The sequence below is a fragment of the Herpailurus yagouaroundi genome, unplaced genomic scaffold (assembly GCF_014898765.1).
Source record: "Herpailurus yagouaroundi ecotype Mexico unplaced genomic scaffold, PumYag 184, whole genome shotgun sequence".
Classification (NCBI taxonomy): Eukaryota; Metazoa; Chordata; class Mammalia; order Carnivora; family Felidae; genus Herpailurus; species Herpailurus yagouaroundi.
This window is the reverse complement of record NW_024412415.1, coordinates 10,912,606-10,935,219: the sequence shown is the minus strand read 5'-3', so window position 1 is coordinate 10,935,219 and position 22,614 is coordinate 10,912,606. Positions and strand designations below refer to the sequence as shown.

Sequence of the window (22,614 nt, the reverse complement as noted above, 5' to 3'; positions counted from 1 at the left end):
AAAAAATCCAGTATGACCAGATAGCTTTACAATTCTCAGGCTGACTATTAGGAGCCAATATTTATAAAGCATCCCCTTGGAAAAACCAGTCTATATTGGGGATACAGGGTTCCCAGCCATACAAGTGAATCACAAAGGTCAGTTCCTGGTAGGCTTAGAAACCTCAGGGTATCTTGGGAACTTGGAAAAGAGAGGAATTCAAATAGGTCTTTAATAGGTATTATGTCTAAAGTCTGACGGTGAGTCCTTGGTTTGGTTTCCTAGCCTCCAGAGGCTTTTAAAACTTGAATCTGAGATTCTTTATGAAAACTTTTAGCAAGCAAACTCTAAAGACCTAGGTAAGCAAATACTATTCTTGTTGCACTTATGACCAAGTTTAATGAGACTAGCCTTATTTTGCAAACAAATTAGTATTACTTTATCTTTGATAGAAATAGGGGTGACTATAGTGAGAAAAAGGATGTTTCAGTAGGGAACTATAGCACACCCTCATGGGTATTAAATTCTAGTCTTAGCCATTGTCTTTAAGATTTTATTACTTACTTGTTACCTAGCCTGCATCTTGAATCCTTCTAGTTTCCTCCACTATCGAGCTACAACTCTTCAAATTAGAGTTTCCAATTTTTCTCCCACCTTTCTGACTTTGAATTACTAAAACTTGAAACTGTCCTTTTCCCAAAGCCCTGCAAACTGAACCTGGACAATTTGATGTAAACTTGGCGAGAAATCACCACAACAACTCATGTATGGACAAACTTTGTGCCTATTCCCGTGTGAGCCACTTAGAAAGTTCACCAGATCACCTGATGACACCACCAGAGACAATCAAATATAAACCAGGAAAATCTGTCATATTTCCAATGCCTGTCTATATTCCATCTGAAGATGCTTCAAGTTCAGCATCTTAGAAAATCTTAACTGACTGCCTTCTGGACTACACAACTGGTTCCAATCATTAACCTTTTTCTTATGTTTCCCTAGAAATGCTCAGGACAGAGACTGGTTCAGTGGGTTATGGGACAATCTACCAACTCAATTTATGGAATGTGAAATTTCTTGGAGAAGCTTCAGATAGAGTGGAGTGGGGGGATGACATGGTTCAGGACATCCTACCTCCCAAATACAGCAACTTGGCCTTTTAAATATTTCAAGCTAAAGGAATCTAAGAAATGGTATGTGAAGGAAGGACCTTCTGACCTTCCCCTGAAGCATGTCATAAAATCCTCATTTGGAAGATACCCTCTCCTTATAATCTGGGGGGAAGGCACATCTTTATATCCAAGACAGAACAACACCAAGAAGAAGAATCTGAACAAATAGGCCTTACTACATTTCCCCGAGCTTACTATACTTACCTCATACACTTTGTCCTATCATCTTTCCACAACTTTCAACTTTTCATCAGACCTAGCATAAAAACACTTAGGTTTAACCATTTCTCAGTTCTTCATTTTCCTCTTTAGGGTACTGTGTCATGAAAATTTACATGAAATACATGTGCATGCTTTCCTCCCGTTAATCTGTCTTTGTCAGTTTAATTTTCAGACCCAGTCAGAGACGCTAAGAAGGTCAAGGAAAACTTTTCCTCCCCCACAATAGTTAATTACAGAATAATGTGGAATATACACTAATGAAAGTATGTTCAATGTATTGAAGTAGAATGAGAAAGGAGTGATTGATATGGTCAAGATTGGTAAAGATATGAAGAAGGATTTTACCAAATAGGTGACAGCAGAGCATGCCTTTAAAGTATGATTAGGAATTTACTAGAAAGAGAACAAGAAAAGGAAATATTAAAGAATTTTTCCAAAACATCAAAAGTATAGAAGAGGTGGTGTGATACAATAAAAAAGCAGTGAACCTGAAGAACAGGGACCTAGATAATAGTCCTGGTTAGTCCACTATTTACCTTAAGCAAATTAAACTCTCTGGACCTAATTTTTATTTTCTGTGAAATGAGGGAATCACATTAGAGAAGATTCTCAAACTTTAATGTAAATATAAATAAGGTCTAGGTAGGGCCTGAAATCCTTCTAATAATCACAGGTAATATGGATGCTGCTGGTCCACTGACCTACACTTTGAGTAGTAGGGCATTATATTATCTCTATTGGTTCCTTGTATCTTAAAAGTTTATTTCCAATAATTCTTCTAATATTTTGAAATTTTTCGGCCAATATAATTTTGAGAAAGATAAAATCAAAAAAGAAAGTTATAAGGCAAAAAAAGAAAATTATAAGGCGAAAGTACATTTAAAAAATAATTTCCCCTTATGACTAAATAGTGTTTACTTTCTGAAAAATAAATATTTAATAAAACCACTTTCACAGTTAACATGATAATATATCTTTCAAAATCCTTATAAAAGAATTTATTAGACATATGAATAAGCAATTTAAAGGTACAAGAAATGAGAAATACCAAAAAGTCAATTATAATCTACATAAAAGTGATATACAACTTGAAAATACAATGAAAAACAATCCCATTTTTAAATAATAAGAAAAAAAAACAGTTAAATATTGAGACACCTATTTAACTTGGGAAGTCAGATATTCATTCAAAGAAAAACAGAAGACTACAATGAAGTATGAATAAATGGAGTATTAGATGTAAAGGCTAAAGATAGTAAATAATACCACCCAATTTAATATGTAGATTTAATTCAATATACACTAAGGTTTCTGAGGACTACTTATAGAACTTGGTAAACTAAGAGTGAAATTCTTCTGGAAGAACAGAGAAAAAATAGATTTTTAAAGTTTTTAGGTTCAAATTATAATAAAACAGTTTTCAAACCCATATATGATATTGTGATTTATGATAAGAAATATATATTTGGTCTCCATCCCTTTTCTGGCAGAGAGCTCCTAAAACACTTGGAATTTCCTAAGGAAGGAGAGCCTTTTGTGTGTCTTTTGTTATGTTAATGGGGCCACTATTGGAATCTGCCTCAGGTTTGGAAACTGGTGCCAAGACAACCATGTGACCTCCTAGGAGGGGAGAGGGGTTGGAAGTCGATTCAATCACCAATGGCAATGACTTCATCAATCATGCCTACATAATGAAGCCTTCCAAAAAACCCCCAAAGGACAGAGATCAGAACTTCCAGGTTGGTGAGGAGATGTGGGGAGAGTGGTACACTTGGAGAGGGCATGGAAACTGCACACTGTCTTCCCACACCTTCCTATGCATCTCTTCTGTCTGGCTGTCCCAAAGTTATACCGTTTTATAATCAACAGGTAATCTAGTAAATAAAAAGTCTCTATGAGTTCTGTGAGCCACTCTAGCAAATTAATTGACTCAAGGAAGGGGCTGTTGGAACCTCAGATCTACCATTGTGGGACCCAAGGAATTTAACAAAAATCCCCTACCCCTGGACAGGCAGAGCAAGACTAACTCCATTTTGTGCTACACCCACCATCTCATGTATAACCCCCAAATGACCTACTTATTGCTTAAGATACTCCCCCACCCTAGTCAAGCCGCTGAGCACACCCTTACTGGAAACCAGCTCATATAGGAATGCGGAACCCCTAACGGCCAAAGAATGTAAACCCCGCCTTTTGCCCGCCAAACTTGCAGGCCAAATCTGACCAGAGAGATAGGCTGGTTCAAACAGTTACTATAGGGTACATTGTAATTCAATTGGCCACCTGCGTGTGGACTGGCATGACTATACAACTTTCTGTGTGTGTTACAATCTCATTGGCCACTGACCCTTATAAAACTGCTACGCCTTTTAACCTAGGGGTCCAAGTCCCTGCTCCGCTGTGTCGGGTATACTTGGGCCCAAGCTCGAGCTTGCAAATAAACCCTCGTGCGTTTGCATCGGTATCGGCTCCTTGGTGGTCTCTCGGGTTCGAAATCGGGAGCATTACACCATTAGTTGCTCAGAAGCACAGACAACAACCAGGACTTTCAACTGGTGTCTGAAGTGGAGGAGAGAAGAGCAATCTTGTAGGGCTATGCCCTTAATCTGTGAAATCTGAGGCTATCTCCTGGTAGATGGTGTCAGAATTGAGTCGAATTGTAGGTGTCTGAGAATTGCTTGGTCATGTGGGAAAAGCCCACACATATCAGAACTCACATCAAAATTGTTACTATATGCTAGGGATAAGGACAAGAATTGGAAAAAAATGGAAATTCTAGAGACAGGTTGAAAATAGTGCAATAACTTAATGTGTGTATGTGATAAACCAGAAGTAAATACCATACCACAAAGGAAAAACAAACAATAAGAGTTCTGGGACAGATGGTTATCAGGATAGAGAAAAATTAATTTGGATCATTATATATTCCAAAGAGGTCAAAAAATCAGGGGGAAAAATAAATGAAAATTGAGTAGTACATTTATGCCCTGATAAAGAACAGATGATTAAAAGAAATGAAGGTTCTCATAAGAGTCAAAATGGATATACCTGAATATATACAAATAAAAATCTCTAATGCATCAAATTCAGTTAAGTTTCAGGATACAAATCAACAAACAAAAATCAGCCATAATTGGAGAAATGTGGAGAAAGGGGGGCATTTGTGTACTAGTGGTAGTAATGTAAATTGGTACAGCCACCACGGAAAACAGTATGGAGGTTCCTCAAAAAATTAAAACTAGAATGATCCAGCAATTCCTCTTTGGGTATTTATAAAGAAAATGAAAACATGAACTCAAAACAATATATATACCCCCATGTTCAATAGAGCATTATTTACAATAGTCAAGAAATGGAAACAATCTAAGTGTTTATGAACAGATAAAAAGATAAAGAAGATGGGGCACCTGGGTGGCTTAGTCAGTTAAGCATCTGACTTTGACTCAGGTCATGATTGCATGGTTAGTGATTTCAAGCCCCCCATTGGGCTCTCTGCTATCAGCGCAGAGTCCACTTCAGATCCTCTGTCTCCCTGTCACTCTGCCCCTCCCCATCATGCACGCTTGCACATTCTCTCAAAAATAAATAAACATTAAAAAAAAGTTGTGGTATATATATCCAATGGAATATTATTCAGTCATTAAAAAAACAAGGGAATCTTGCCATTTGCGACAATATGGATGGAGCTTGAGGGCACTGTACTAAGTGAAAGAAGCCAGACAGAGAAAGGCAAATACCCTATGATTTCTGTTAGATATGTGGAGTCTTTGAAAAAGAAAAACCCCAAGTTCATAGACACAGTGGGCAGACTGTCATTGTGAGAGGGGGAGATAGGGGTGGGAGGAATGGGGAAAGGAGGTCAACATGTATAAAGAAAACAAAATGCAGCTGATGTAAAACAGGCACAGAAATTTTGAATCATATTCAAAATACTGACATATATATGTGTATATATATATATATATATGTTTATATATGCTAATGTATAAGACAAGGGTATATTTTACATAAGGCATATAAAAACAGATACATAGCCATTATTTCTAGAATAATGAAAATAAAATCCAACATTCTAAATTTTAAGGTAAGACCCAAATATTACATATTTCTAGAAATTTCAATAAAAAATTAAAACCTCAAGAGCCAAGAAAAAAATTGGTCATATTTTTGTGTACTAGCAATGAACAATCTGTAAAGGAAATTAAGAAAACAATTAAATTTACAATAACATGAGAAAGAATAAAATGCTTAAGAATAAATTTAACCAAGGAGGCACAAGACTTGTGCACTGAAAACTATAAAACACTGCTGAAAGAAAATAAAGACACTCTAAATAAATGGAAAGATACTCCGTTTTCATGACTAGAAGACTTAATATTGTTCAGATGACAATATTTCCCAAAGTAATCTATAGATTCAATGCAGTGGAATCCATTTGGGGTGCCTGGCTGGCTCAGTTGGAGTAGCATGCAACTTGATCTTGGGATCATGAGTTCTATCCACATGAAGTATAGAGATTGCTTAAATAAATAAAACTTTAAAAACACTAAAAATTAAATCTGAAGTGCCTTGGGGCATCTAGCTGGCTCAGTCCAGAGAACATGTGACTCTTGATCTCAGGGTCATGAGTTCAAGTCCTACATAGGGCCTATGTAGAGCTTACCTATTGGAAAAAAAAAAAAAAAATCCCCACTGCCTTTTTAGTGGTAATAGACAAACAGATCCTAAGATTCACATAGAATTATAAGAGATCCCAAATAGTCAAAATAATTTTAGAAAGAAGAACAAAGTTGGAGCACTCATACTTCCTGATTTCAAGACTTACCACAAAGTTACAGTAACGAAAACAGTGAGGTAGTGGCATCTGGGGAATAGAATTGAGAGTCCAAAATAAACTCATACAATTGATTTTCAACAAGTATGCTAAGAATGTTCAATAGAAAAAGAAGAGTCTCTTCAGCAAATAGTATGGGACAACTAAATACCTGCATATAGAAGAATGAAGTTGGATCCTTACCTCATATCATATATAAAAATTAGATGTGGTGGCTGGGTGGCTTAGTCAGTTAAGTATGTGAGGGTTGATCTCAGCTCAGGTCATGATCTCGTGGTTCATGAGATTGAGCCCCACATCAGGCTCTGTGCTGGCAGTGCAGAGACTGCTTCTCTGTCTCCTTTCTCTGCCCCTCCTACATGCATTCACACACTTTTTCTCAAAATAAATAAATAAACTTATTAAAAAATCATATAAAAACAGATGAAAACCTACACATAAGAGGCAAAACTATAAACCTTCTAGAGGAAAACATAAGGGGAAATCTTCATAACCTTTGATTTGGTAAAGGTTTCTCAGATATGACACCAAAAGCATAAACACCAAAAGAAGAGATAAATTTGGCTTCATCAAAATTAAAAACTTTGTGTATCAAAGGACACTATCAAAGAGTGAAAAGACAACCCACTGAATGGGCAAAAATAATTGCAAATCATATATCTGATGAGGGTCTAGTATCCAAATATATAAAAGAATGCTTAAAACTCAACAACAAAGACAAACAACCCAATTTAAAAATGGGCAAAGTACTTGAGTAGACATTTCTCCAAAGAGGATATACAAATGGCCAATGAGTAGAGGAAAAGAAGTTCAATGCCATTAGTCATTAGAGAAACGCAAATGAAAATCACAATGAGGGCGGCTGGCTGACTCAGTAGAGCAGGTGACTCTTGACCTCAAGGTTGTAAGTTTGAGCCCCACTTTGGATGTAGAGATTACTTAAAAATCTTTTTTTTCCCCAAGTTTATTTATTTATTTTTAGAGAGAAAAGGAGAGAGAGAATGCATGGGAAGGGTCAGAGAGAGAGGGAGAGAAAGAATCCCAAGCAGGCTCCATGCTGTCAGCACAGAGCCTGATGCAGGGCTCGAACTCATTAACCATGAGATCATCACCTGAGTTGAAGTCAAAAGTCAGATGCTTAACTGACTGAGCCATCCAGGTGCTCCCAAAAATAAAATCTTTAAAAAAAAAAAAGAAAGAAAATCACAATGAGATACCACTTCACACGCACTAGGATGGCAACAGTGAAAAATAAAAAATACCCAAGAAGTATTAAGTGTTGGCAAGCACGTGGAGAAATTGGAATTGTCGTGCATTGCAGGTAGGACTGTAAAATGGTAGAGCCACTGTGGAGAATAGTTTGGCAGTTCCTTAATAAAGCTAAACACAGAATTACCATATGACCCCGTGATTCCACATCTAGGTATATACTTGAAAGAATCGAAAATAGGTGTTCAACAAAAATTTGTAAATGAATGTTCATACAACACTATTCATAATAGCCAAAAAGTGGAAACAATTCAAATGTCCACCAACAGATGAATAGATAAGCAAAATGTATTCATACAACTCAATATTATTTAGCCATAAAAAATAAAGTATTGATATATGCTACAATAGAATGAACCTTGAAAACATCATGCTAAGTAAAAGTAGCCAGACACAAAACGTCACATGTTGTATGATTCCATTTATATGAAAGATTCAGAACAGATGAATCCATAGAGTCAGAAAGCAGATTAGACTTTGCCAGGGACTGTGGGTAGGAGAGAACAGGGAGTGACTGCTTAATAGGTACAGGGTTTTTTTGGGGGGTTGATGAAAACATTCTGGAACTAGATAGTTTGCAATGATCACCTAACATTATGAATGTACTAAATGCCAATGAATTGTACACTTCGGTGAATTGTATGTGCATTTTTCCACAAAATTTAAAAATTATTTTTAATTAAAATATTTTGCATGATGATTAAATATAATAAAATCTCATATCAGGAAGGGCAACGGAAAAGTAAAACTGTAGTAAAGATAACTGATAAGAGGTTAACATCTGATTTATTTATAAAGATTTGACACAAAGATACAGGATCAATCTCCAAAGCTATCAGGCTAAGTGGTCAAATGGATGCACAGATTATATACCAACAAATAATTATAGTAAAATTCCTCATATAAAAATGGAGGCCACCAGAAAGTAAATGCTTATTAAAAAATATTTAAGGAATTATTATATTCTAAATGCCTTAGAGTTAAAAAGCCAATGTGGCCAGGCCATACAGAAATAAATTTAAACATCTCCAATGACACTGTGAAACTGTTCTACAGAACAGTCTGAAAATATGTAATAGGAACTATAAAACTGGTCAAGTAATTTGACCTAGTAATTTCAGTTTGGGAACTACTTTTAAAGGAATACACTTGGGGTGCCCAAGTGGGTCAGTTGTTTAAGTGCCCGACTCTTGATTTTGGCTCAGGTCATGATCTCACAGTCAGTGAGTTTGAGCCCCGCAACCAGTTCTGCACTGACATGGGGGAGCATAGTTGGGATTCTGGGTCTCCCTCTTTCTGCCTCTCCCCCTCACAATCTCCCTCTCTTTCTCTCTCTTTCTCTCAAAAATAAATAAATAAACTTAAAAAAAAATAAAGGAACACAAAAGTGTAAGCAGGAAATAATTTGAAAAAAAGTTACTCATAGTCATGACAACTAACATGAGAAAATATGAAATACTTTAAATAACCAATAAAAGAATAGAACTAACTGAACTATTATTATTGCCTAAACACAATCGAATATATGTATGTGTCTATATAAGTGTATATATGTATATGTCTATTTAAAATGACAACTGTGTAACTATTTGATAGGTTAAAATGTATGTAAAGATAATGCCAATGTAAATCACAAAACAGTGCTCCCAGTGATTTCAACTTTATATATACACTGAAAAGAATTTGGAGTAAGAGTTTAAGACTCAACAGGCTCTTTTAAAGATGTTGTAGAGAATAATAATTTCCTGGCAATTATTTCCAATCACATTCTTTATCCAAATATCATTAAAAAAAATACAGGTATGGCAATGATAAAAGGTTTTATAGGGTAAACTTAAGTTTAGAAGAAAGTATTAAGTGAATTAAGATATTGAATTAAGATACTTTGTTTTGTCCTTACTATACACCTCTTTCTGGTAAGATAGAAGTTTTCAGGCCAATTCTTCAACAAGATTTTGAGAAAAAAAATTTTCAATGTATTTAAAACATTAGCCACATTTATTTAATAAAAATGTTTTTCATATGATACTTCAGTAAACATACAAGGATACACTTTAAAATATCAAGGAAGGAAAGTCAGTTAAATGGATGCAAAGTATATCTTCATATAGATGAAGAAATATGAACTGTCAGAAGACCAATTAAAAATACTCTGAAGAAATTTAAAAAATGTAACGTTGCAGTCCTCACTGTATGAGCAACCTGCGCACAAATAACCGTGCAACACTGCTCTGAATAGTTGTTGCCATAGAAGCCATCATGGAAAGCAAACAAAGGCAAACTGCAGCTTGTAGACATTGTCTGTTCAGACCCTTCCATGTCTGAACAGACAGAATGTCTACAAGCTGCAGTTTACCTTTGTTTTTATGAATCCTTCATTGCAGCACAGTAGAGAATATTGAAAGGAGTTAACATGTCTACTAAGAGGGGATGAGTTCAATAAACTACTACAAACATGTATAATGGAACATGATACAGCCATTAGTTGAAGTAAATTTTTATATACAGGTATGGAATATACTCCAAAATATATTGTTAAGGAAAAATAAAAATAAACAACAACAACAACAACAACAACAACAAAAGAAGTTGAAGGGAAAAAGCTTTGTAAAGCAGAAGCAGTGAAAAGTGTAGTTTAAGGGAACTGACCTAAGAGACACTGTCTGGTCCAAACCCTCTCGACTACCAGAATTTTTCTTATATTTCCTAAGAATCTGCCAATTAGAGAGTTATACAAATTAAAATGTATTGTCCACCTATCAAAATTGATACCTCTGAGATAATTAAGAAGTGATATTTTAGTACACATTACTATGAATTTGTTCAATTTCTTTCACTTTTCTCCTAATACCTAAATGAAGCAAATTGCAATGGAAAGGAATGCAAAAGGAAGGAGCATTGAGCCTTCTATTATGGCAGTCCCTAGGTCTTTATATCTCCCAGAATCCATTTTTCAAAACTATTTATCTTCTCCTCCTAGTCAAAGTTTTAATTCATTAGCCTAACAAAATATATCTTTTCTCACTTCTCCAAAAATTTTTTAGTTATAAGAACTAATAGCATTTTTAAAATGTAAACTCACCTGAAGTTTATTATTTAATAGTGGAGAACGTGAGAAGATTTTTAAAGGCTTCTTTAAACTATCTCTATCCAGGCTCAGTAGATTGAGCCTCTGACTCTTTTTTTTTTTTTATGTTTATTTTTGAGAGAGAGAGAGAGCACATGCGTGCACGTGTGCGCAAGACAGAAAGAGAGTGGGAGAGGGGCAAAGAAAGGTGGACAGAGGATCTGAAGCAGGTTCCACACCAACAGCAGAGAACCTGATGCAGGGCCTGAACTCAGGAGCCTTGAGATCATGACCTGAACCAAAGTTGAATGTTTAACCAACTGAGCCATCCAGGCACCCTAAGTCTCCAACTCTTGATTTCTGCAGTTTGTGAGATCAAGCCCTGTGTTGGGCTCTGCACTGACAGCACTGAGTGAGCCTGCCTGGGATTCTCTCTCTCCCTCTCTCTCTGCCCCTCCCCTGCTTGAGCATGCTTTCGCACTCTCTCTCTCTTAAAATAAATAAACTTAAAAAAAATAAAATATCTCTATCCATTTAAAACTTGGTTTCCTTTTAATTTTTACCACCATCACACTTTCTCTTTGTATGCATATAAGTTTACTATACATTCATTAGACATTATAATAATGAAGACCTTAATTGAGCCTTATAAACACATTATATTTAAAGAAATCTTTTCAGCATAACATTCATCAACTGATTCTTACTTTGCTTCAACTTATGGAAATCACCGACTCTATCCTTGGTAGCCTGCTTTAGTATATCTGCTTGAATTCTGGGTATACTTTCCAAGTTCGGGCCTGGAATTAAACGCTGAAGAGGATTGGAAGGGTTCTGCTTTGAAGTTCCAGGATTTCCATTGTGGTGTCCATGAGAATCTATGGCATAAAAACATCAAATTAAGGTCCTATTTTGCAAAAGAATTTCACAAGACCTGCTTAGAAAATGTAAGACACACTGTTGTTTGATATTGAGTAGTCACGTAGCTTTTTTTTTTTTTTTGGCTTTATTTTAATTTCTTTAATTAAATCTTACAGCCAATGTGATTTTAGCTGTGTGAAGTTTACTAATCATTCTTAGGTAAGTATCTCTGGTATTGATTATAAATAAACCTATCAGCCAAAGTGATACATAATAGAAACCCAAAGATTTAACTGGCATTGAGACTTGTATCTTTTTCTTCCCTAAGTTTTTCTAACTCTACATTGCTATCAGAAATCTCTAGCCTCTAAGTCATTTTCACCTACACAGTGACTCACAACTGTTAACTTTTTTTTTAGTTTATTTATTTTTAAGTAATCTCTATACACAGTATGGGGCTTGAATTCAGGACCCGGAGATCAAGAGTTGCATGCTTGTCTGACTGAGCTGCCAGGTGCCCCATGTTAACTCTTGATTCTTTTTTTTTTAAGTTTATTTACTTATTTTGAGAGAGAGAGAGAGAGAGTGCACGTGCAAGCAGGGGGAGGGGCGGAGAGAGAGAATCCCAAGCAGGGTTCTCACTGTAAGCACAGAGCCCAAAGGGCTCAATCTCAGGAATCATGAGATCATGACCTGAGCGGAAATCAAGAGACAGATACTTAACTGACTAAGCCCCAACTCTTGATTCTTTCTTATTGGCAACTCCTGGATATAACTTTTCTCTTCCCCAGTCCCCTTTTTCCCCTCGTCAAAGCCTTCATTTAGATCCTTATTATAATTAACTTTAATCACATCAATTCTCATTTTAGGGGAACATTTCTATAAAATCAAATAGGTATTCAGTAGAAAACAAACATACATTCATAAGTATGGAATAGGGAGTGGAATATAGATGGATGTAGTAGTTAATAGAAGGCCTCTGTGAAATAAATTTGAACACATTTTGAAGAGAGTAAATACATATAGACTGGCAGAGATGAAGGGGAATATAGTCCAGAGTGGCAGAACAAATAGTTCTTTTGCTCTTGAAAATGCTTCAGACAAAATGAAATTTTATTTTTAGTTTTTTAAGTTTATTTATTTATTGAGGTGGGGGGAGGGGCAGAGAGAGAAGGACCTATCAAATTCCAAGCAGGCTCAACACTGTCAGCGAAGTTTGACACTGGGCTCAATCTCACAAACTGAGAGATCATGACCTTAGCTGAAATCAAGTCAGATGCTTAGCTGACTGAACCACCTACATGCCCCCAACAAACTGCATTTTTAAATGATTATCTCTCCCTGAGTTTTGATCAATCATTGCAAAATATTTAACATTAACTAGAAGAATGAATGCTACTTCACCATGCTGTTAAATGACATGTTTTATTCCCTATATAACAATACTTGACCAGTAAAATGGTTTTCAAAAGGAATTTTAAGGCTAAGACGTCAGGGGCACCGGGGTGGCTCAGTCTGGTGAAAGTCCAACTTTGGCTCAGGTCATGATTACATGGTTGGTAAGTTCGAGCCCCACATTGGGCTTGCTGCTGTCAGCACAGAGCCCGCTTCAGATTCTCTGTCCCCCTCTCTGCTCCTCCACTGCTTGTGCTTGCTCTCTCTTTCTCTTTCTCTCAAAAATAAATAAACATTAAAAAAAAGAAATTAAAAAGAAAGAGAATAAGACTTCACACCTGGAACCATATTTGGGGAGAGAGGTTGTCCAGTTGGAATATGGGAGATTGCTTGATGACTTTCATACTGAGCAACAGAAATAGAGGGTTTCTTTAAAGCTGAAAGAAAAAAAGATCCATATTATTCCTATCGATATTATGTTTTTTAAAAACCAACCACTATGAATAAATAAAATAAAAAAAAAAATAAAAACCAACCACCATGGACCTATTTACACTGCACTAATCCTATGATGCTTATTTTAATTTTGTAATCTTTACAGTTGGCATATTAACTAATTTATGGCTACTAATTGATACATTGTATTACACATCACCAGTTTTGGTGATCAGTAAATCTGACCAGAATATAAAATAGTTAGAACTCTACATTTTGTTCACCACTATATCCCCAACACCTAGAATAAATGGCACATCACAAAAGCTCACCTAAGATTTGATGAATGAATAAATAAATGAATCTGTTCACATACAGGAAGATCTTTTTCTATGGATAGTATATATTTATTTATAAATAAAAATTGACATTTACAGATTAGGTGAAGCAATGAGAATATGTTACTCTAAGATAGTCAGATTTTAAATAAAAACTAAACATAATTGATGGAACAAGTTGAATTTTATTTTTGAAGAGGGAACATTTACGTTTGGTACAAAGAGCTTTACTAATAAAGATGTACACACTTCTAGTGAGGACTTTATTCTCCTTTACGAAATGAAGACAACAGGGAAAGAGCATGTTCCACTCACTACCACTAATTCCATTGCTTCCTTGGGCAGCTTAACATGATAGAAAGTCAGAGAGCAAAGAAGGAAACGGAGACAGTGGCAGAGACAATGCTGTGTTTTCCTATTTCATCAGATTTTTCCTGGGCACAGAGGAAGATCAGCCTTCTTTACACTTAGGAGCCAAAAGACTAGGTTCTGACTGTGAGGATGTAAGTGAAACTGAACATACCACTTCCATGTATGATGATAAAATCTGTGCAAATCACATAAGATCTCTCTTCCCTTTCTGCCACAACTAAGGATGCTACATATGAAGATGATATCATATACTGGAAAGAGACACTGCTTGGAGGAGAGCTACAAATCATCATCTGACCTGCATCAGACTGTAATATGAACAATAAATAAATCTTTCTTGTTTTAAGCCACTGCAGTCTGGGGGCTCTTTGTTAATATATCACAGCCTAATCAATTCTAACTAGTATACTTGGATTATTTTCACAATCCTGAAAGTTTATTTCAATGAGTGTATTTCATTTATTATTACATAGATTTCTAAACTTAAAGCCCCAAGGAGTTTAAAATTCACTCTAAGAAAGCAACCTATTCAAATTTACAGAAAGTTGAGATTTTCTATATCTCGTGATATTCCTATTACCTTGTTCCTATTTCTAGCTTCATTGTCCAACACTCACTTCTGCACATAAGACAGCTAAATAACAATCAGCTAACATCTTAAAAGAGCAATACTTTGCTGGGTTTAATTAACACAATTTTGATTTGCTAACAGACTCTGAGGACACTAAGCATCTGGTAGATATATTTGGAAAGAGAAGTCAGTCACAATCCACAAATCTGTTAATCACTGTTGGAGCCTAGTTCAGTCCAGCACTACTCAAACCAGAAGACAAAAGAGGGCATCTTCACTACTAAATAAGAAGTAATTATAAATGTCCTTAGCTTTATATAATATTGCCTCAGGCTCAAGAACAATGTGAATATTTGAGGCAAAGCTATGATTCATATAGGTGACAAAAAATAAAAAATGCAGGATTAAAAAGAGCCTCTGTAAAATAGCCAGAGGAGTTTAGAACTGATATAGCATAAACAGAGTAGTAATATGGAGCCTTATAAGTTTGATATGAATAACACATGTTCCCAGAGAAAATTTAAAAAATCAAAAAGCATGAATGAATTTAAAATTAGCTAGAACCACTGTTATCATTTCAAGACCACCTCTCTAATGTTTTGTGGTTTTTTTTTTTTTTTTGCTGTACATTATACAATACACCTTAAACAAAAGTAGGATCCTATCATACAAACAACCTTATAATCTGATTTTTAATATTTTGTACATACTTTTCTTTGTTATCCCATTTTCTTCTATAACATTCCCAAATGGTAATGCTGAATCAAAACTTCCATTTTAATGTTACATATACTTCAACTAAAAAAGTAATTTAAAAAAATGAAAAAACACAAACAAAAACTTCCAATGTAGCTAGAAAGATCTGGGTAAAGAACTGCCACAGGGATCTTGGAGACCCATAAACTGCATCAGCTAAGCTAGCTGGTGAACAGACTTTTACTATTTAGGAAAAAGAAATGTGTGTTCTATAAACATTTTGGTTTCTATGTTTTTACATTGACTTTTTGTTCACTTTCCTTTTTTGTTTCCTTGTAAATTTCCTTTAAAAAAAACCTCAAGCCTTGTTTTTGTTGAACTAAGGAGAAAGGTAATTTACTTATACCAGGGCAAGATAGTTAAAGGCTTCCCCAGGGGTCAGAATGCATACTTATATTCAGTGGTACCAAAACAGATGAAGACCTAGAAAACTACTAGTGAGCCTGGAGACAGGTAGAATGCTAACCTCACTCTCCAATTATCTATAGAAAAGTTCTACAGACTTTTTTCTAAACACATATAAGTATCTAATGTTTATTCCACAAAAATGAAATATTATTCTTGCTTTCTTGTAACCTGCTTTTTTCATTAAAAAATCATAGATATATTTTTATGTTAATAAATACAGCTCCACATTATTCTTTTTAACAACTACATATCACACTTTATGGATATAACAAATTTAACGAATTAACCCTCTTTATAATGCTTATATAGCTCTCAATTTGTCATTATAAACAATTTCGTGTTGAGCATTTTTATACCTACATGATAAATTCTCAAGGAAGTACTAAGCACTGGGCTATAGCTACAGGCACTTCTTAAATTAAAAGAAATAAAATAATAAATGTGAGCTTAAAGACAATAGAAGTGTGGGGGAAAAATTAGACACTAAAAAGACTGCAAACATTAATTGCCATTATTAAGGAAAAGTTCCAAAGATAAAATGACAAAGCCTAGTTATGATAAAGACAAAACACAGGATACAAAGAAACTTGGAGCACAAAGCTTTTATCCTATGACTAAGGTCCTGGGTTTTACACTTTTTTAAAAAGGAGAGTTATCAATATGGAAATTCAATCATTCAACAATATTTATTAAATGCCTATTAGATGCGGGGCGCCTGGGTGGCTCAGTCGGTTGAGCGTCTGATTTCAGCTCAGGTCCTTAAAATTGTTCAAATCTTCCAGTTTCTGTCTTACAGAAAAGCTTCACAATCCAGTGACTATGACTATGGAAAAGTAATATGGCATAAATAAGCAATGGACCTCTATTCTGGGAGCACTTTAGTAATACAGATACCACCCTAGACATACTGAACATGGGGGGTGGTACCTAGGTATCTATATTTATTAAAAGCTCCAGAAGTGGTTCTGTTGTATCACCAAAAGAGTCAAAGACAGAATAAAAAGCATGAGCTTTGGAGTCAGACAGACCAGGGTTCAAATCATGACTCTGTAATTTATCAACCGTATGATTTTGGATTAGTGACTAATTTCTCAAAGCCCCAGTCTTCATCTGAAAAACAGGGATAATGCCATTTATCCTGCATGATCGATTTGGAGACCAAGTGAGAATATTAGCTACTGCATTATGATACAAGCCTAGCAAATAGGTGTTTTATGTACACTGAAGTATTTTAGAGTCAAAGTTAAGTATTAATCCTTAGAATGAAGAAAGAATCCAAGGTTCATGTTGAAAAAACAGAAACATTTAAATGTAAAGCTACTGGCCCTAACCAATTTTTTGAGCCTCCTGATTACATAGTTTGATCACACTTAGATGAGTCCTAATGAATGTTTACTTATAGTAACATTTTGGGAAGTGATGAAACGCTATTTGGTAAGTGCCCATAGAAATATTAATCGTCCTGAAGCATGAACATTAAATACAAAACAATGATGTAACATTCTTATGTTACTTTGCTCTGCATAAATGAACAGATAGAACATGCTTATAATTATTCAAATATTGGCCAGTGGAAACATCTCAGCTTTCTGAGCAATATAGGTACATGTCAAAAGAGATTATTAAAAATGATGTTTTCGGGGCACCTGGGTGGCTCAATCGGTTGAGCGTCTGACTTTGGCCCAGGTCATGATCTCACAGTTTGTGGGTTCAAGCCCTGTGTCAGACTCTGTGCTGACAGCTCAGGGCCTGGAGCCTACTTTGGATTCTGTGTCTCCTTCTCTTTCTCTGTCCCTCCCTTGCTTGCACTCTGCCTCTCAAAAATAAATAAGCATTAAAAAAAATTTTTTTTAAATATCCCTCAAAAATGAATATGAAATAAAAGAGTTTTCAGATAAACTAAGATGGATAAATGTGTTGTTAGAAGACCAGCATTTCAAGAAGTGCTGAAGGAAGTTCTCCTGGCTGAAAGGAAAATAATAATCAAGATAGAAATTAATATCCACAGGAAGGAATGAACATCACTGGAAAAGTTAAACATGTGGTAAATATAAGACACCATAATATTCTCTTCTCCTATTTTCTTAAAAGGCTTTTTTTTCTTTCTTTCTTTTCTTTTTTTTTAGACAGAGAGCGTGAGTTGGGGAGAGGGGTAGAGAGAGAGAGAGAAAGAGAATCACAAGCGGGCTCCATGCACAGCATGGAGCTTGACATGGGGCTGGCTCCTGAGATCATGATCTGAGCCAAAATCAAGAATCAGCCACTCAACCAACTGAGCCACCCAGATGCCCCTTAAAAGGCTTTTAAAGCAGAAATAATGCTGAAAATATTGGGACTTATATCTAAGTAAAATATATAACAATAATAGCATAATGGATGAGGCAAGGTAAATGGAATTATATCTTTGTAAAGTTCTAACATTTCACATGAAGTACTACAAGATAATTTCTAAGTAGACCATGACATATAAAGGATGCATATAGCAATCCCTGGAATAACCACTAAAACACAATACTTTAGAAGTGTAGTTTTTAAAAAATGAGAGAAACAGGCAGCAATTAAACCCTCAAACCCAATGGATGCTAACTATCCTATTCTCCCTGGGTATTTTCTAATTCAAGACCCTATTTTGATTCCTTTATTCCTAATTGTGGCTACTATAAATTGTGGCTTCATAAAATATGACAATGAAAGAAAGGTCTTTCTTTCTTTAAGTTTATTTATTTATTTTGAGGGGGGTGAGGGGTAGAGAGAAAGGAAGAGAGAGACAATCCCAAGCAGGCTCCGTCAATGCAGAGCCTGATGCGGGGCTGGAACCCATGAACCATGAGATCATGATCTGAGCCAAAGTCAAGAGTTGGATACTTAACTGACTGAGCCACCCCAGTGCCCTGAAAGAAATGTCTTTCAATTACAAACCAAAGTACCATTAGAAGTTTATATATTTTTGGTAGCAATTTCCAGGAATAAAATTTGATATGCTAATTTAAGAAAAAAGCGCCCAATTTTATATAATTTGTTTCTTTGAAATCTTTTTCTTGAAGGGTCAGATAGTGAATATTTTAGGCTTGGAGGCCATACTCAACTCTGCTGTTCTACTACAAAAGCAGCCGTAGACAAAACATAAATAAATGAACAAGGTAATGTTTCAATAAAACTATTTGTGAAAACAGGCCAACTAAGCTGTAGTTTGCCAATTCCTGTCTTACAGGATGTCTAAGAGAAAAATTTATTTAAGTATATCTACAGTGATTTAATTTGATAAAAGTTTTCTTTTTAACTTTATTTATTTGAGAGAGAGAGAGAGAGAGAGAGAGAGAGAGAGAGAGAGAGAGAAAGCATGAGTGGGGGAGGGGCAGAGAGAGAGGGAGAGACACAGAATCCGAAGCAGGCTCCAAACTCTGAGCTGTCAGCACAGAGCCAGACACGGGGCTGGAACTCATGAACCTCAAGATCATGACCTGAGCTGAAGTTGGATGCTTAAGTGACTAAGCCACCCAGGCGCCCCTCCTGGTAAAAACTTTTGATGTATTTAAATTCAGATATTTCTTCTAAAAGCTCTAATCATTAGAGAAAGAATCTTAACCAAAACAAAAAACAAAAACACTAACTACATTTCCTCTTTAAAACATAATCTTTTTTTTCCTCTCAAACATCACTATAACTACCTCTCTTTAATTTTTAACTTTATTTTTTATTTTTTAAAATTTACATCCAAATTAGTTAGCATATAGTGAAACAATGATTTCAGGAGTAGATTCCTTAATGCCCCTTACCCATTTAGCCCATCCCCCCTCCCACAACCCCTCCAGCAACCCTCAGTTTGTTCTCTATATTTATGAGTCTCTTCTGTTTTGTCCCTCTCCTTGTTTTTATATTATTTTTGTTTCCCTTCCCTTATGTTCATCTGTTTTGTCTCTTAAAGTCCAAATATGAGTGAAGTCATTTGATTTTCGTCTTTCTCTGACTAATTTCACTTAGCATAATACCCTCCAGTTCCATCCACATAGTTGCAAATGGCAAGATTTCATTCTTTTTGATTGCCGAGTAATACTCCATTGTATACATATACCACTTCTTCTTTATCCATTCATCCATCGATGGACATTTGGGCTCTTTACATACTTTGGCTATTGTTGATAGTGCTGCTATAAACATGGGGGTGCATGTGTCCCTTCGAGACAGCACACCTGTATCCCGTGGATAAATGCCTAGTAGTGCAATTGCTGGGTCGTAGGGTAGTTCTATTTTTAGTTTTTTGAGGAACATCCGTACTGTTCTCCAGAGTGGCTGCACCAGCTTGCATTCCCACCAACAATGCAAAAGAGATCCTCTTTCTCTGCATCCTCGCCAACATCTGTTGTTGCCTGAGTTGTTAACGTTAGCCATTCTGACAGGTGTAAGGTAGTATCTCATTGTGGTTTTGATTTGTATTTCCCTGATGATGAGTGATGTTGAGCATTTTTTCATGTGTCGGTTGGCCATCTGGATGTCTTCTTTGGAGAAGTGTCTATTCATGTCTTTTGCCCATTTCTTCACTGGATGATTTGTTTTTTGGATGTTGAGTTTGATAAATTCTTTGCAGATTTTGGATACTAACCCTTTATCTGATATGTCATTTGCAAATATCTTCTCCCATTCTGTCGGTTGCCTTTTAGTTTTGCTGATGGTTTCCTTCGCTGTGCAGAAGCTTTTTATTTTGATGAGGTCCTAGTAGTTCATTTGTGTACCTGTCTTTCATTTTTAAAAAATTATTTAGTTCTTGAATAGGTAATTTATCAAATTAAGAAACTTTTGAAATTTTGAAATATAAATCCAAAAGTTCAAAAGATTGTATGTTGAAAAGTAAATCACCTTTTTATCTCTGTCCTCAGTCTTCTTTCCCAGAGGTAATCAATATTACCATCTAGAGCAGCACTGATGCAATGATGAAAATGTTCTATACTTGCACTGTCCAGTACAGTAGCCGCTAGCCACAGGCGATACTTAAGCACTTGAAGTGTTGCTAGTTTGACTGAGGAACTGACTTTTTAGTATTATTTAAGTTTGATGTAAAAATAAATACATGTGACTAGTGGCTATTATATTAGACAGTGCAGATATAGAAAAATCCTCCAAGAGAAGTGGTTTTCAACCTTAGTTATATAATACAATCACCTAAGGAATACTTACACATTCAGTGGCCAAGCTGCATTTCAGACCAAACACATCAAAATCTCTGGAGTGAGACACACGCATGAAATTTTTTTTTTTTAACTCCCCAGTGATTCCAATATATAGCCAAGGTCAAAAACCTCTATTCCAGAAAATTAATTATCTTGAGTAGCTCTATCTAATGCATATTAAGAAACCAAAAGGAATAACTTTTTCTTTCTAAGTTATTAATTAGAAAAGAACTTCTAATTTTTCAGGTACATAAAAATTTTTGTATCTACCAGAATTTTCCCCAAAGTAAATCATTAGAGGCAATTTTTACTATGAGATTAACTGGACCTTAAAACTAGAAAAAAGTTTCCAAGTAATAAATAAGATTTTTTTCTCTGTTGATATTCATGACATGGTGAAGATACTTGTATTACAAACTACTAAAGAACACTCAAAGATCAGTATGGAAAATAGCAAAAATCCAATAGAAAAATGGGCAAAAATGATTACCAGGTAATTCATAGAAGGAAACCAGAATGGCTAATAATTATGTGAAAAGATGCTTAATGTCACTAGTACCATAGCACATTTAAGCTAAAATAAGATAGCACTTAATAACTGTCAGATTGGCAAAAAAATTAAAGTATAGCAAACTGAATCTTAGTGAGGATGTGGACAAACAGACACTGTCATATATTACTAGTAGAAGTATAAACTGATATTAAGAAGTTGATGATATTCTATGATGCAAGAATTCTTTAAAAATTTTTTTTGAAGTTTATTTATTTTTGAGGAAGGGAGGGAGGGAGGAAGAGAGAGAGAGAGAGAGAGAGCACGCATGAGTAGGAGAGGGGCAGAGAGAGAGAGAGAGAGGGAAAATACACAGAATCCAAAGCAGGCTCCAGGCTCCAAGCTGTCAGCACAGAGCCCGATGTGGGACTTGAACCCACAAACTGTGAGATCATGACCTGAGCTGAAGTCAGATGCTTAACCAACTGAGCCACCCAAGTGCCCCGATGCAAGAATTATTTTAATTTCATACACTTGTACACAGTTTTGCAACCATTGTGCTAAGAATTGTTTATGGGTTACCAGTGTATTGAGCTATTGATCTCCTCGACTCTTAGGGCCTGGGACAGCTAGATCCCTAGTCACATTTTCTAGCCAGCAGCAGCCTCACCTTTTTAGCTCAATGTACTAGTCAAATATCAGTATCTAGAGACTTTCATGTGCATAAGAAGACATAAACAAGAATGTCCACTGTGGTATTGTTTGAAATAACAAAAAACTAAAAGTGGCCTTAATGTTTATTATAGGTGAATGGATAAGTTATGGTATATTTATACAATGAAATAATTATAATTGTTAGAAAGCCACAGGAATAATATGGGTAAGTCACAAAAGCATAATATTGAGGGGAAAAAAAACAAGGTATAGAATAATATACACAATAAGACACCATTTATTTAAAGTTTGAGGCAGCAAACAAAATAATACTTTATAGTTTTATAGATGCTTACAAATGCAGTAAAAGTCTAAAAACATGTATGGAAATTGATACACACCAATCTCAGCATAGTAGTTACCTCTGGGGAAGAAGAGGCAGGAATAGGATCTGGTGGGTACACAGGGAGGCTTCAACTTATCAGTAATGTTTTATTTCTTTAACAATAACATCAATAACAGAAATATCTGAAACAAATGTGGCAAAATGTTATGTTATTTTTGTGGTTTTCTTCTGGGGGGGGGCAGTAGGTACTTGGCTACTATATTATCCTAGTTTCCTGTAT

General features: G+C 35.5%; 1 protein-coding gene across 3 annotated transcripts in view; it reads right to left on the bottom strand.

Moving 5' to 3' along the window:
* GOLM2 (golgi membrane protein 2) overlaps nucleotides 1–22,614 on the bottom strand; it is a 105,694-nt gene that overhangs the window by 29,183 nt on the left and 53,897 nt on the right. For 2 of the 3 annotated variants that reach the window (XM_040492543.1, XM_040492545.1), the window contains exons 7-8: nucleotides 13,138–13,236; nucleotides 11,251–11,421 (exon numbers count right to left, since the gene is read on the bottom strand). In XM_040492543.1, coding sequence (XP_040348477.1) covers nucleotides 11,251–11,421; nucleotides 13,138–13,236 — 270 coding nt within the window. The remainder of the gene's footprint in view (nucleotides 1–11,250; nucleotides 11,422–13,137; nucleotides 13,237–22,614) is intronic. The other variant, XM_040492544.1, reaches the window with a different exon arrangement.